A 14309-nucleotide genomic window follows, 5' to 3' on the forward strand; every position below is an offset into this window, starting at 1 on the left:
CCAGATAGCAATCTGTTCGTACATGAGGGCTGAGAGTTGAGTGCGTGGGTGGCTTTTTGCATGGTGGCAGTACCTCATGTCCTATGTTTATGCTGGAAATCGTCCATGTTGCACACACAAAAACTGTTCATCTTCATGAAATCAGCATAGATGATCTGTTGACTTCTTTCAGAGAAGCGTCTCTGTGCCTTTTGTACCATGATTACAGATCAAGCAGCTTATGACCACAGTACGTAGCTGCAGCTTTTGAAGCACTGCAGTTCAACTCTGCATTTAATCATTTTGTATTTTGCTCCACCTGTTGGCTTTCAGGGAGATGTGCATGCAGCAGAAATAAGAGCAATAGCCTCCTAAACAAACCTATTTATTTAATAAATCCTCTGATTTTAAGAGGAAGTTATCCAGTCCACCACAATAGTTAAAACAGCTAGAAAAATAAGCAAATAGCAAAGACAGCGGCCTGATTTATATAGTGTATACAGGTATGCATTAGCTTTATTTAGTAGTACTTTGAACCCCTTTACGTGGTGTTTGAGCTGGTGATGCTTCAGAGTAACAGTAGCTACAGTAAAACATCCTCTGAGTGGATTAACGTATCACTAATAGTCCATTGTATTATACACTAATAGACACTGATGAACACATAACTGATCATTTATGGATGTACTGTTTGGTTTTGTGTTCTGTTTTATCAGTTTATAAGGAGTTTTCATGTTTGTTGATTAAAACACGTATAAGGTTTATCTGTAAAAGCTTTTGCCATACTCATTTCTTTCCAAAAGCAGAATCCCAGTTAGAAAACAATGGTAGACAATATAAGCCCGTTTTTACATAAAGACTGTCATTTCTATATTACTATCTATAGTGCAGTATTTCTCATATTCATTGACTAAAAGGTGATTATGTATCTATGTATCTATTTAACAGCTTCACAGGACTGTATCCAGAAACTATTCTCCAACCATTTTCAACTATGGGTTTTTTTTAATGCAGAAAGGTAGTTGCATGCACAATCCTTCCTATATTTAGGCAAGGCGTAGGGTAAAAGCACACTAAGGGTCTTCATTGAACAAAATTTTGACGGTCCAGTAAAGTTTCAGCAGCGTAAATCCCATGTGTGGATACTCTCCATTTTTCCTTTAGCTGTCTTTTTTTGCCGTAAATAATTGGTACAGTTGGTTTCTGATGTGTTGAACAGGTGGTTTCAGGTCAGCAGGATCAACCGTCAATCGTCTATTTTCTTAAAGCGGCAGTGAACTTAAAATAATTTGGTTGATTGTTTGGCTCATGTGTAATTTTAGGTAGGTTGTGTTTTGTATGTGGTAGGTTGATTTATTTTAATATCCAGTTCCGATTCTTAAGAGATTGGGATTATGACATTGAGAAGTATTTATTTTTCCACACATCACAGCGCAGTAATATGGCATCTTTCTTCCTGCGGTCCAACAGGTATCTCCTCCAGCCCAAAGGGAATGGCAGCAAGCCCAAGTCTGATGATTTGGGATCCTTGCGTTTGAAGCTGACCTACATAGAAGACACAGTGCTGCCATCTGACTGCTACACACCACTCTGCAACCTGCTGCTCAAATCCCCAGATGTGAAGGTAAGACAATAGCTCAAGTTACAGTAAGATGGAGGGAAAACAATGTACACAAATGTACATTTCCAGTTTTAGGTTACAGATTCTAGGCCAATGTACACTGATGCCATCCTGGGGCTTATTTAGTAGCCCCAGTAGTCAATAGAGAATTCATGCTGGTGTAGCTTTCCTTCGTGTGGTCCAACCACCTCAGTCTTCAGTTTCATAAAATGTATTGAAATATAATCAGTCGATCTGTGTATACCCCTCTTTCACCCTCTCTCCTGCCGCCATTTCTCTTCGCCTCCTTCAGCCCATCTCGGCGTCAGCAGCACACATCTTGGGGGACATCTGCAGAGAGCGATACGAGGCTGTTCTGCCCACGGTTCGACTGCTGCTCCACCACAATCGATTTGTGCCTTTTGTCTCTGCTGTGGCAGCGCTAGAGCTGGACAACACTCAGTGAGTACTCACACATGCACACCTACAGTACAGCACAGGTACACAGTGGCATGTGTATATAAGTAGACGCATGAATACAGATAAATGGCATGTCCCACACTGTTACTTAATTTAGCCTGGGCTGGACTGTCAAACCTTTAGATTCAGAAACACAAGTAGTACTTTAATAAGGATTATCTCAATTGGCCCAAAACTATTACCAAAAAACAATCCACCTATGAATTGATATTTTGCCAAGAAATGTGGTCAAAAATGGTTAGTGTGTGATTTAATGTTGATGGAATATTTCTGTGTCCATACAGGGAGGCTAACACTATATTCCGTGGCAACTCCCTGGCAACACGGTGCATTGATGACATGATGAAGATTGTGGGAAAAAATTACCTGGCTGTTACCCTGAAGCCTGTAATAGATGAGGTATGAGTAACAAGGAGAGATACACACGCACACACGCACGCACGCACGCACGCACATATATCCAGTATAGATGCCAGAATGGGCATGAGTCACCAAGGTCAGTGTGGAAAACTCCACTTGAACAGCTGCCTTTCCACTACAAACAAGCAGATGTGCAGATGTAATTAGTAGGTTTGGAGTTTTATAAAGTATGTACTGCATCGACCACTTTTTGAACCACTTTTCAAAACTTTCCTCTAAATGTCTCGCATTAATGAGAGTTGAAATTGTAATTTTTTGATCAGTGGTTCATTTGGGGCTTTTGAAAATGGTCTACCTACATCTGCAAAATGTGCCATATTCTATTCTTGGTTGTCTTCATATTTCATTTTTTATGAGTGACTTAATATTGCTGTTTATTTATACAGATTATTGAATACTAATTTGACTTCCTTGACATGTCTGGGGGGAAAAAAAGCAAAGATTGTGAATTTCTGCAGTACTCCTACTCAATGTTGCCATTGTTGTCAATCTAATTTCAAGAAATTGGGAATAAATCCACAATTCCCCACAACAAAATATCTCAGATCTGTTCATTTCTCATTAATACATTAGGCCTGATTATTTTTTTTATTTTATTTTTTTTGTCCTTTTAACCTTTTTATAGATTTGTGAATCCAACAAAACATGTGAGATAGATCCCATTAAACTAAAGGAAGGCGACAACGTGGAGGTCAACAAGGTAAATGCACTCCTCTCTCAGCAGAACGTCCTTTTGAAGTCCTTCTGATTTTAAGCTTTGTTCAATGTAAACTTACTTCTTTGGTGTAGTGCTACAGAAAATGTATGCAAAATATGTCATAAAACAAAATTTCAGTGGCCTTCCCCTTCAACATATTATTTTCCGCTCTTGTATGTAAAGTAGTATTAATGTTTTTGTTACCTCTGCAGGAGAACCTTCAGGGTTATGTCCAGAAAGTCTTTTCCTCCATCACCCAGTCCAGTTCCAGCTGTCCCCCACTTATGTGTGATGTCTTCAGGTCACTGAGACACTTGGCCTGTAAACGCTTCCCAGGTAAATGCTAGAGCCTGTAAAAGAGGCTGCTGTGGCATTTTTGTAGCCACTTAGTCAGAGAAATTGTCATTCAGAAATCTAAAAGAATCATCAACCAAAACAAGAACAACACCTATGCACATACATGTGCATATAGGACGGGAAGATCAGTGATAATCTGTCGTCACTTTACTAAAGAAGATGTGTTGTTTCTTATTTTCCTCTGATATTGTGAAACAGTTCAGCAGGTCACCAGTTTATTGTTCCAAAGGCATTAAATATGTTGGCTGTACCCAGTAGCAGACAAAAATATAAAAAAAAAAAATAAATAAATTATTTTATAATTTATTGGCTAAGGTCTATATATTTTCTCTATTTATATTTCTGATGTTTTAATTTCACTGTGTGCTGCAGTATTTATGTAATTTTGGAGCACAAGGAGTTCCACAGTTTTCACTCCATGGGTGAGTTACAGGATGGGCTAACATTTTCTATCCTTCAAAATAAAAATAAAAAAGGACAGCGTGTTTAGAGGAATTTGCACAGATCTAAAACTGGGCGTTTACTGTAGCTTTATATCAGTAGCTTGAATTAGATTAATTTATGCCACAAGTAAGCTTTAACATATTAGTTGAGCTTTTATAGTGTGTTAATTGGTTAATATATATGTCTACCATAAGGTGGAGCCAAATCTTTAAGTTTAACTGGAGTTTAATCTTACAGTGGCTATATTTTGCCCACTCCCTATATATACATGCTAGAAACATTTATAGTAAAATGTTGATTAAATGTCATCCCCTGTTGTTTTTCCTTATGCTTTATAATACTTGCTTATTGGTTGTATGAGCTTGTTTTAAGAAGCCAGATTCAGTTGTTAGCATGTTCTTTGTCTCTACAGCTGACCCTCATGTTCAATACTCAGCTGTTAGCAGCTTTGTGTTCCTGCGGTTCTTTGCTGTCGCTGTGCTTTCTCCACACTCCTTCCAACTTCGTTCCCACCATCCTGTAAGTGCATGGCTCCACAGCTCACCATTTAATAAATATACTGGAGACACTACACAGTACATTGTTGTCATTCATTTTCTTTCATTCTAGGATCCTGAGATTTCCCGCACTCTCACACTCATCTCAAAAACAATCCAGACTCTGGGCAGCTGGGGTAGTTTGTCCAAAAAACTGGTAAGATTAACAGTAAAGATGAGAAATTCAGTTGATCCAATTAAAGCAAAGTGAGAGGAGGAGGAGATAGGTGAAACATTCATTCTGTAGAATCATGAGATAATAAAGGCATTTGTGAGACTGATGAAACCATAGTCTGGGCTGAATCAGCAATAAGGTTCTGCGTTTAGAGGAATACTGTTAAATATAGTCTACTTTATATGTATGTTTTTGATTGTGTAACTGTCATCAAACATTATCAAATGCAGTATTTTAATGTCTCCTGTTGATTTAAGTCTTTTTTTCTTCTTTTAGTCTAGTTTCAAAGAAACCTACATGTATGACTTCTTCAAATCATTCCAAGAAGACAAATGCATCGAAAAAGTTAAAAAGGTATTTTTTTTAATATACTCCTTTAGGTCCTTTAGAATGTGAATATTTATGTGTTTATTTGTCATTTTAAATGGTTAGAGCTGATATCATTGTCAATTCTGTTTTCCAGTTTCTTGATGAGATCTCCTCTAACGTCAGCAAGGAGTCCAGTGGGCTGGAGGACGCAGTGGTTCTCAAGGAGGGGTGAGTGTTCATTATGAGCCTGGCCACGATCAGTAGGAAGAAGATGAAGAGTAAAACTTGTTGCTGCTTCCTCTTTTACCTCTCTTCTCCCTACAAAATTTAAGTGGTCTGTTGGGGGGAATTGCAGAAAAATGTTAATATCTTTATGTAGACCTACTTATTGCTTCAGTGAGTTAATAGTCTTTGACATCAGTGACCAAGGCTAAAGAAAGCTTCAGTTACTTAATGTTGACGGAGAATAGTGAGGGGGGTCAAGCTCCAAAAAGGCTGGATCTCACATTTCCCATCGTGCAACTTAGACATGGATTGCAAATTTGAGTCAAATGAAATTTTGCAACAGATATAAAATGTCCATGACATTGTAATTTAACTTTCAAATTTGCTTGAAATTCAGATGAGATTTATTTCAGTGTAACTGGAGTCTAGAGTATTTATATATATATATATATATAAAATGTAAAAAAAAAAAAAAATAAAGAAAATGCTGAATGTTCTGATCACTTTTTATCTGCTTACATCCAGTAAAACATGGCTTAGTTTTTGAACCTCAGTCTTGTGTGTGTCCTTTTAGGGAAGTACAGAAACGAGCCCAGGGGAGAAAACGCCTTGGCAAGAAAAACTTTAAAAAGAGATGGCTCAGTGTGACCAACAGGGAGCTCTCCTACCGTAAACATAAAGGTGAGACCAGTTTCATACTCCAACCAAATATATTTTCATCTAGAACTTGTAGCATAATACAAAAACTAACAGGAGATGGCCGCATGCAGTGCTTTCTCTCACAGTATCGTTCTTAATACTACCACCAGAGGGTACCAAAGTAAAGACCTTTCCGATCCTACACATAGTGGAGGTGCCAATTTAAAGTTGTGTTGTACATAAATATTAAAAGCCGTTGTTGTTGTTGTTGTTGTTATTATTATTATTATTATTATTATTATTATTATTATTATTAATGGAAAGCCAGCATATGTAAAAATAATAATAAAAAGTTAATTAATTCATAAAGTACTCTAATCACAAGTGTTAACTAGGTTTTTTTTTTTAGGTGATCAGTTAAAGAGCAAAGCATGGACTTCTTCTTCTCTACCTGCATGTGACTTGATAGCTTTATGGACTATTTCATCCAAAGTAATATAGTTACGTGGGATCATGAGTCAATAAGTGTGTGTTTACTTTGCCTTAACTATATGTGATTGTGACCCAAATGTAATCAATCAGTTAAGTTTTGAGGACTTTTTAAATAAATCTTCTCAGGGGATTTAAGGAAAGCGTCAAGAGTGTTGTGCTGTAGTGTAATATATTAGAAAGGGAGGATGTGATGATAAATTAGAGTAATTGTCTTTATCTGACTATCACTTGTGGCGTCAAGATGTGTCAGTCTGAACTTGTGTCACTATTTGTCTGCTTACAACAAACACAAACTCTAGAATAGATAAAGAATTTAAATGAATAATTAAAATCACCTTGTGCAATCAAAACCAAATTGACAGCATCAAAAAGTTGGGAATTTGAGTGGCGCATGAGGGTCTGACCCATCACATAGTGACTTCTCCATCAAGATTCGGTTGATTTATCTTTGCCAAATTTGGTATTAAGTGTAGAAACTGTATTTCAACTTGCATACAGACCTTTTGGATTTGCGTTTGTTTTCATGTTTCTATAAGATCTTTTTAGAGACACTGCAGCTACAAGAGCTACAACTTTCACAAAAGTTAAATTATGGATCATGGATTTTATGTAAGAATAACATCCATTCTCTCTCTTTGTTGGGAGCCACACCATGCTGGCATGTCATAGTGCCACATCTGCAGGAATCATTTTGATTGTACCATTCCTGCAGCAAACACAACTATGTGAACATTTTGTCTGTGAGGACTCAACAAATTTGATAGTTTGGAGCACACTGCTAGGATTCATCATGTGAGGCAATTTGCAAAAATAGCTATTATTACTCCCAAGAATGAGAGGTTGTCTTTCAAAAATTGCCTATATATAATCTTGAGCACTGTGGTTTACGCTATTGTAAGGTGCATTAATTCATAGGAGCACACTGTTTAACACAAACAGCCTATAATATAGGTTGTAAATACTTCTGTCTGTCAGTGTATTATTCTTGACACATACTTGACAGAATGACTTCTGCTTTCCAGGGAAAGAAGCCCTCTGCGTCATCAATGTCAAAAATATCCAGGCGGTGGAGAAACTGGATGAAAGTGCCTTTAACCGCAAAAATGTAAGCCAGTTCCCCTCAGACACCCAGTCATTGCTTCTAAAGCATGGCCCCTTTGTGATGAAAACTTTAGTCCCAGAGGCAGTTCCCCAAGTTAAAACCAACAAATGATGAAATAAAGTATTGGTAGTCTCATGAGCATTTGTTGTCCCCCTGGAAAACTTTGAACACTTGCAGCCTTCGGACATGAAGAAGTATGGAAAATTACAAATTTGAACAAAATCTCCTGAAAAGCTTTATCAGGTTGTTAGAGGTGAAATGTAATAGGAATCACACATCTAAGGGCTGCTCTCATTGTAAGCATAAACCGACCTGTCTTTGTACATCAAACTGTACAATGTTGAACGTGTCCTGGAAACGACCTGGAAAATAATGAATGGTAACCCTGTTGTGACTTGGCTCTTAAACTTGTCTCTGTTTCTCTTGTGTCAGATGTTTCAGGTGGTCCACTCTGAGAAGCCTCTGTATGTGCAAGCAGGAAACTGTGTAGAGGCCAGTGAGTGGTTGGAGGTCCTGGGTCAGGTCATCCGCTGCAACGAGGGACGCCTGGCCACCTTCCATCCATCAAATTACACCAGTGGAGCCTGGCAGTGCTGCAAAAGCCAGAGTAACAACGCAGCAGGCTGTAAGCCGTGCACAGTGTGAGTATTTGTCCACATCATCGTCACCACCTCCAGGACAAGAAATAAAGCATCTATAAAGTATTCAATATTTTTGCTGCTCTTTTGTGGGACATGTGTTGCACATTACAATAAACACTTAATAAAATTGCTCGCCGCTGTTTTGAAACCCTACCACTGGTGGTAAATTTGACCAACCATGCAGATGCTTACTCCAAGACCAGAGCTGTGACTCATGAAAACAGGCATGTTGTGTAGAAAGAGTAGATTTGAGAACACACAGATATAAACTCTCTCTGAAATGGCAAAATACAAAACTTCCACAGTTGGATCATTTTATATGGGCTGTTTTACTGCAGCTGGAAAACACTCGTTGTCTGTTGCCATAAAGTGATTTTGAACTGAACTCAGTTTTTCATGTGTGGAAACTAAGAGCAACAGTCTTAACTTAGCATTGAAGCAATCTTTAAGTTTGGAACATTTGACAAATAGCCCTTTTCCACTGTAGGAACACATGCAGGAACCTTTGTAGGGACTAAACCAAACTTTTATTTCATAATTGTTTGACTGCAGTTATGTACTAAAGCGTGAAATAACCGGAAAATGCTCAGCAGACCTTCATTACTTTGGAGACAGGTGTCTGGCCTTTCTGAATATTTTTTTTTTTCCACCACTGCATGTCTTCTTTCCAACATCCAACTTTACACAATTTTGCTGCATTTAATTACAAAGAACAACAAATCACCATGTGGAAAAAAAATGTCTTAGCTGTCAACAAATTCTCGTTGCTCCTTTTTTAAAAAGCTGATTTATTTTAGTTAACCACAGCATTAATGATTTGTGCCGTGGACTAATGTACTGTAGCTGTTTGACTGCATTAAATATTCTCTTTTAATCCCAAATCTGAATAGAAACTTGGCATTTCTACTGTTTATTCTGGCCAGTCACTGTGCAATGTGACAGCGGGTTGTTAACTGTTCAGTTCTACTTTTCTTTTCTTTTCCTCCTCGTGTATTTGTTGTTAATTGTTCAATACTCAGAGTTTACAGAAAGTACATCCAGGGCTGAGCTGGATGAAAATGTTACATGAGATCTTCTTACACTTTTGTTCTCTCCTCCTGTTTCAGCACCGTGCTGGCCAACCTGCAGTTGGACATAGACTGTGACCGGGAAACAGAGAGAATTTTCTCCCTCCTCTCCTCAAACGATACCAAGCTCCAGAGCATGGAGGGTCAGTGTTTGCTGAATTTGTTGGTTACTTGTTGTCAAATGTCACAAAAACCACCACCAAGACACGATGCTGCCACCATTTGCAATCTTTGAGTAAGAAAAAGGCTTCTAGAGTACAGAGCCAACACAACACAAATGCTTCACCGTCGTAATACTTCAGGGGCCAGTATACTCGGACGGTCGAATAGCTTGGGGGGGGTCTGGCCATTTCTGTAACTTTCCGAAACCAACAATCCGACATTCACACAAACTCCACACAGTGATTGGGCAGCGGTGCAGAGGTGAGAAAGGAGCCATGCTTTGAACTTCTCTCTCTAGCTCTCTTTTTTTCATTCTTTACATAACGATTTCTGTCATTTTTCATGTGAACAACGGAGTGCAACGATGTGGTCGGACAACAAGAACTAGTTCTGCTCCAGTATAACCCGACCCTTAATCTGCACGGTAATAATGATGTTTACCTCTCTGTAGATGCATGTGCCAGTATGGCAGTGTACCAGGGCCCTCAGCGGGAGCAGGAGGAGTACTCCAAGTTCACTATTCAGGAACCCAAAGAGACCTTTCAGACACTCAAACAACTCCGAAACATCATGGAGGAACTTCAGAGGCAGCACAACATCAGGAGCGACACCACAGCACAGTACGGGAGCCTGTAAGTCTGGGCGGCTGTCGCTACGTGTTACATTTGTTACATTTACCGTAATACATATACATTCATTGTTACTGCTGTGATCACTCACACGTAGCTGCTCCTACTCGCAGAAAGATAAGGTACTCATCTTTTGTTATCCTTTCTGTTTCAGGGACAACCCCATAGTAGGAAAAACCTCTTAACCAGGGCGGGGAGGTGTGGCCTGAGACAGCCATACCAGCAGGTGTCAGTACACCACAGAGAGAACGCCCACTGGTGTGTCCCAGTGATGAACGAACGATACACCCTGACCTCCAGACATCATGAGTCCACTACAGCAGTGACAGCCTAAGAACGGGAACCAGAACGAGCTTGTGAGCTTTTCCAGGATCTCTCCTCAGTCCTTGAAATGAACAAACCCTTAGGTGTTGTCGTTTTCTTTGGCAGTTCGTCCTCTCATCTCCTCTTCTCCTCTGCGTTGCGGGTCCCTTATTAAGAGACTCTTTTCCTTGTCTTAATTTATGTCCTCTTTTTACATCCACAGCTGTGTGAAAAAGGCATCATTAGATGGTGTGTGAATAGGCTGCTAATTTTTTTTATTCACCCAGTTTTATATCAACAGCTGTGATGATGCTCTCCCAAATCTTTTAAGATTTTGCTCTGACATCTGTCCTTCGACTTGATTGATAATCATTATCTTTCTGGAGGATTGTCCTGTATTTGTGCCCCTTTTATCTTTCTCTACTCTTCTAGTGTCCTTCCTCTTCTGAACAAATGTATATATATATTTTCAGAGGACAGTTGAGTAGATGAAACCGATCTGCCTTACTTTGATGGATGTTTCTTTCACATTAAATGCTGAGGGAATAATGCAGAAGCACTTTAAATATTTGGAGCACTCCAAATGGAAATGATTAGATACTTGGTATCAGCTTTCCCCATTTTGATCAGTTACATGATCTTGAGTAAAAAAAATGTTTTGTTTCATTCCTGTACAATAACATTTATAGCCTGTAGATTTTAAGATATTTTTCTCGACCAAAGACAATTTCATATGTTTGACTTGAAAAAAAAAAAAGAATTAATGTATTTTGAATACAAATGTTTTAAAAATTGAGACTATATATACACACTTTTTAGTGAATTGAGGCAAGCAGACTGCATGCGTTCAGTTTTAAGTCCTGATAGCACATGATTGTGGTGTAGAGTTGTATTTCCCTGTGATTGTGAATCGTATTGGTACGGTGTACATCAGATCTGTGCTGTCATGTTGAGAGCATCGCAACATATCTATAGTGGCTTATGTAAGAAATGATGGAGAGTAATCAATCAGAATAACAATAAATCTAACTAAATTAATCCAGACAATCACAACAACCAACAAACACATTATGTCCTTTTCTTTCCTTTTCTTTCTCCAACCAGCAGCACTCTGCAGCTCCAGCTGTTGTACTTTTCGAGAATTTGTTTGAAATGTGGCACTCTGTGGCATACAGTTTAAAAGTTATATTTTTAACTTTTCTTAACTGTTAGTCACAGCTCTGCACTGCCAGAACAGTCAAGTTTTGTTTTTGCTTTTTAAAGATACATTCATTGATAATGATATGATGCATTATCACACTCTTGATGTGACTCATATCCTAGACACATTTTTATCCTAACCATCATATCTTGCGGAAGTAGGGCTGCATCTGATCAATACAGTAATGGAAAATAGTCTATAAGCTGTCAAAATTAAATATAAGTGCTTATCACAAGTTATCAGAGCCCAATATGGTGTCTTAAAATTACTTTTTAAATTTTTTCCCATTGATCAAACAGAAGTGTTCAGTTTATTATATGAAATTGATACAAGCAACCAAATCCTCAAAATTTAAAGCTCTCACCAGCAAATGTTAAACATTTTTACAGATTACTTTTGTCAGTCCACACGTTTTCTGACTAATCGACGATTAACCAACAAATCATTTTTTCTGCTGGAGAAAACTGATGAACAATCAGACTTTGATTCAATCCTGGTTTTGTGTTTTTGTTTTCCATCATTTGCCCATTTGAACAATGAAGTGTTGAAAAGATACAAACGAAACTTGAATTTATTTTAACAACAAAAGTTGAACATCTAATGCTGATAATACAGGGTTAACCGTGTATTTTTCTTTGCTTGTGGAAATAAGTTGTTTTCAGAAGTTGTCTCTTTGGTCCGTCATATGTTTCTAACATGCATGTCTGTATTTAACAATATATTTTTCTAGGAAAATGTTTTTGTATCTTTTCTGTTTTTTAAAACACTGATTTAATGTGTTGTTATACTGGTACGGTAACTTGTTTTTTGTCCACTTTTGTTTTTGTCCCTGAGTTGTTCCCTTTACTGACTGTATGTGGTTGTAGCTGCTGCCAAACCTCCACTTGTTGATAGCTTGACGCAGTGTTACTGAAGTGAATATTGTGTGTAATGTCCCACGAGCTGCAGCTGGCAATATGTTCACATGCAGGCTGTAGGTGAATGAACTGCCTAATCAGAGCCAAAATACAACTGTAAAATGATTGATTTTAAGAAATTGATCACTGGATGAACTTTGCCTGTGCTTGTGAAAAGTTTTCAGTTGGACTAGTTGGGGGCGGGGGGACTGGACCAAATTTCAACAATATGTGGATCTGAATCTAACTAATCACAGCATAAAGATATTGTTTGATATACTGTATAAGCTTGCATGTCAACTCCATTGCTTTAATAAGGGCCAGTAAACTAGTGGTTGATGTCCTCTGGTAGTGTGCTCATTTTCGTATGAAGGTGAACATGTTTTGGGTTTTTATTTCCATTTGCTTGGTCACTGAACTATGCTTTTTATCTATTTTAATAAGGGAATTTTCTCCATTTGTTTTTCCATGTCTGCACATTGTCCTAAAATATTAACAGTCCATGTCAGGATGCAGTTGAGATGCATGTGGAAACGCATGCGGTGGCCTGGTAGTAGTTGAAGTGCATTAGGACCGCTGTCTTCTTGATTTTGACATGTTAGATTGTGGCCAGTTTCATATCGTAATTTTACCAAACTGAAAGGGACACGTTCATATGTGCTTTGAACTATCATATGAATAACATCAATCAAGGTACCAGCTCGCACATCTGATGTGTGTTTCTGAGCACTTCATATTAAATACAGAAATGACAAAGTCCAGGTTTATGCAAGAACAAAAATTGTGTCCATTCAGTGTCTGTAACCCAAGTTTACTTTCAACGACAACGAAATATAAATTACTTTTCAAATATGGGCATAAAATCATCTTGCATTTGTTCTGTAAGAGTTGTAGCACAGAGCACGAGTACAATTAACATTGTGTTTGAAGACTTCATGGGATGTTCAGTGCACAATCAGTAGGTGCAGACACATTTCCAGCTCACTTCTTCTGAATGTCTCCATACTGTTTTAAGTACAATGTATGTTCTTTTTTTATACATTAAATATTTTATTTTCCATGGTCTTTTCTGTGTCCATTTGAAACAATTTACAATAAACACTTTGCCAACGCTTCTCCTATTTGTGGAGTATCTGTGCTTGCATTGAAAAGCCAAATATCAAGAATATTTTAACGGCTGAGACAAATGCTTGCTGGACTCGTTGAGTTTTATACTTGGTGTGAAAGGCACGAGGCTTTTAGTGTGATGGATTTGGGTAGGATACTGAAATTATCTCTGTGAGTAAGGAAGTAAAGCTGATAGCTCACGTTATTTGAATAAAAAAAAATTACAAACCAAAGCAGTAACAGAAGGAAATGTTGGGTTATTGGGTTTGGAAGCAACTATAAATCTTAAAGAGGTACACAAAAGTCTTTAATCATGCTTAAATGAAATAAATCATGTTTAGTCATAATGCATCCTTCAGGGATGTTTTTTTTTTTTTCCAGATATAAGGTTTGCTTTTGCTCACATTAACCCGCTTCATCCCTGCTTTATTCCTGATAACAGCCCAAAATAAACAGCTTTAGAGTCACAGTGACCTGTTTTTAAAATACATATGACTAAAAAGTTGCATAAATTTCCCTTTTCCACCTGTCACTAATCTTCAGCAACCCAGCTGCTTTAAAATAAACCTGCAGCACTTCAAAGCAAAAAGCTGTGCATACAGTACATATATGTGACACATAATATGTAGGAATGCTGGCAACATTATATAGGTTTAATTGAAATTCCATAACCAGCTGTGAAAATACTGGCCCATGATTGTGCAACCCTTTAAGCTTTGTGTGGAATTAAATACTTATTCTTTTAAAGATCATCTGTACCTACACCTACAAAAGCTTTTACCTTTTTTCTGACCCAGTCAGTATTAAACTAATGATCTATAATTCTTATAAGCAGTAGCAATCAGAGG

General features: G+C 37.9%; 1 protein-coding gene across 1 annotated transcript in view; it reads left to right on the forward strand.

The window, feature by feature from the left end:
• rasa2 (RAS p21 protein activator 2) overlaps positions 1 to 13469 on the forward strand; it is a 33848-nt gene extending 20379 nt beyond the window's left edge. Inside the window, exons 10-24 of the mRNA XM_044204179.1 lie at positions 1450 to 1603; positions 1893 to 2041; positions 2344 to 2458; positions 3105 to 3179; positions 3389 to 3512; positions 4390 to 4496; positions 4587 to 4670; positions 4965 to 5042; positions 5152 to 5225; positions 5797 to 5903; positions 7376 to 7458; positions 7888 to 8096; positions 9203 to 9306; positions 9777 to 9957; positions 10109 to 13469. Of these exons, the coding sequence (XP_044060114.1) occupies positions 1450 to 1603; positions 1893 to 2041; positions 2344 to 2458; positions 3105 to 3179; positions 3389 to 3512; positions 4390 to 4496; positions 4587 to 4670; positions 4965 to 5042; positions 5152 to 5225; positions 5797 to 5903; positions 7376 to 7458; positions 7888 to 8096; positions 9203 to 9306; positions 9777 to 9957; positions 10109 to 10139 (1675 nt within the window). The 3' untranslated portion in view covers positions 10140 to 13469. The remainder of the gene's footprint in view (positions 1 to 1449; positions 1604 to 1892; positions 2042 to 2343; positions 2459 to 3104; positions 3180 to 3388; positions 3513 to 4389; positions 4497 to 4586; positions 4671 to 4964; positions 5043 to 5151; positions 5226 to 5796; positions 5904 to 7375; positions 7459 to 7887; positions 8097 to 9202; positions 9307 to 9776; positions 9958 to 10108) is intronic.
• The last annotated feature ends 840 nt before the right edge of the window (positions 13470 to 14309 follow it).

The sequence above is a fragment of the Siniperca chuatsi genome, linkage group LG7 (genome assembly GCF_020085105.1).
Source record: "Siniperca chuatsi isolate FFG_IHB_CAS linkage group LG7, ASM2008510v1, whole genome shotgun sequence".
Lineage (NCBI taxonomy): Eukaryota > Metazoa > Chordata > Actinopteri > Centrarchiformes > Sinipercidae > Siniperca > Siniperca chuatsi.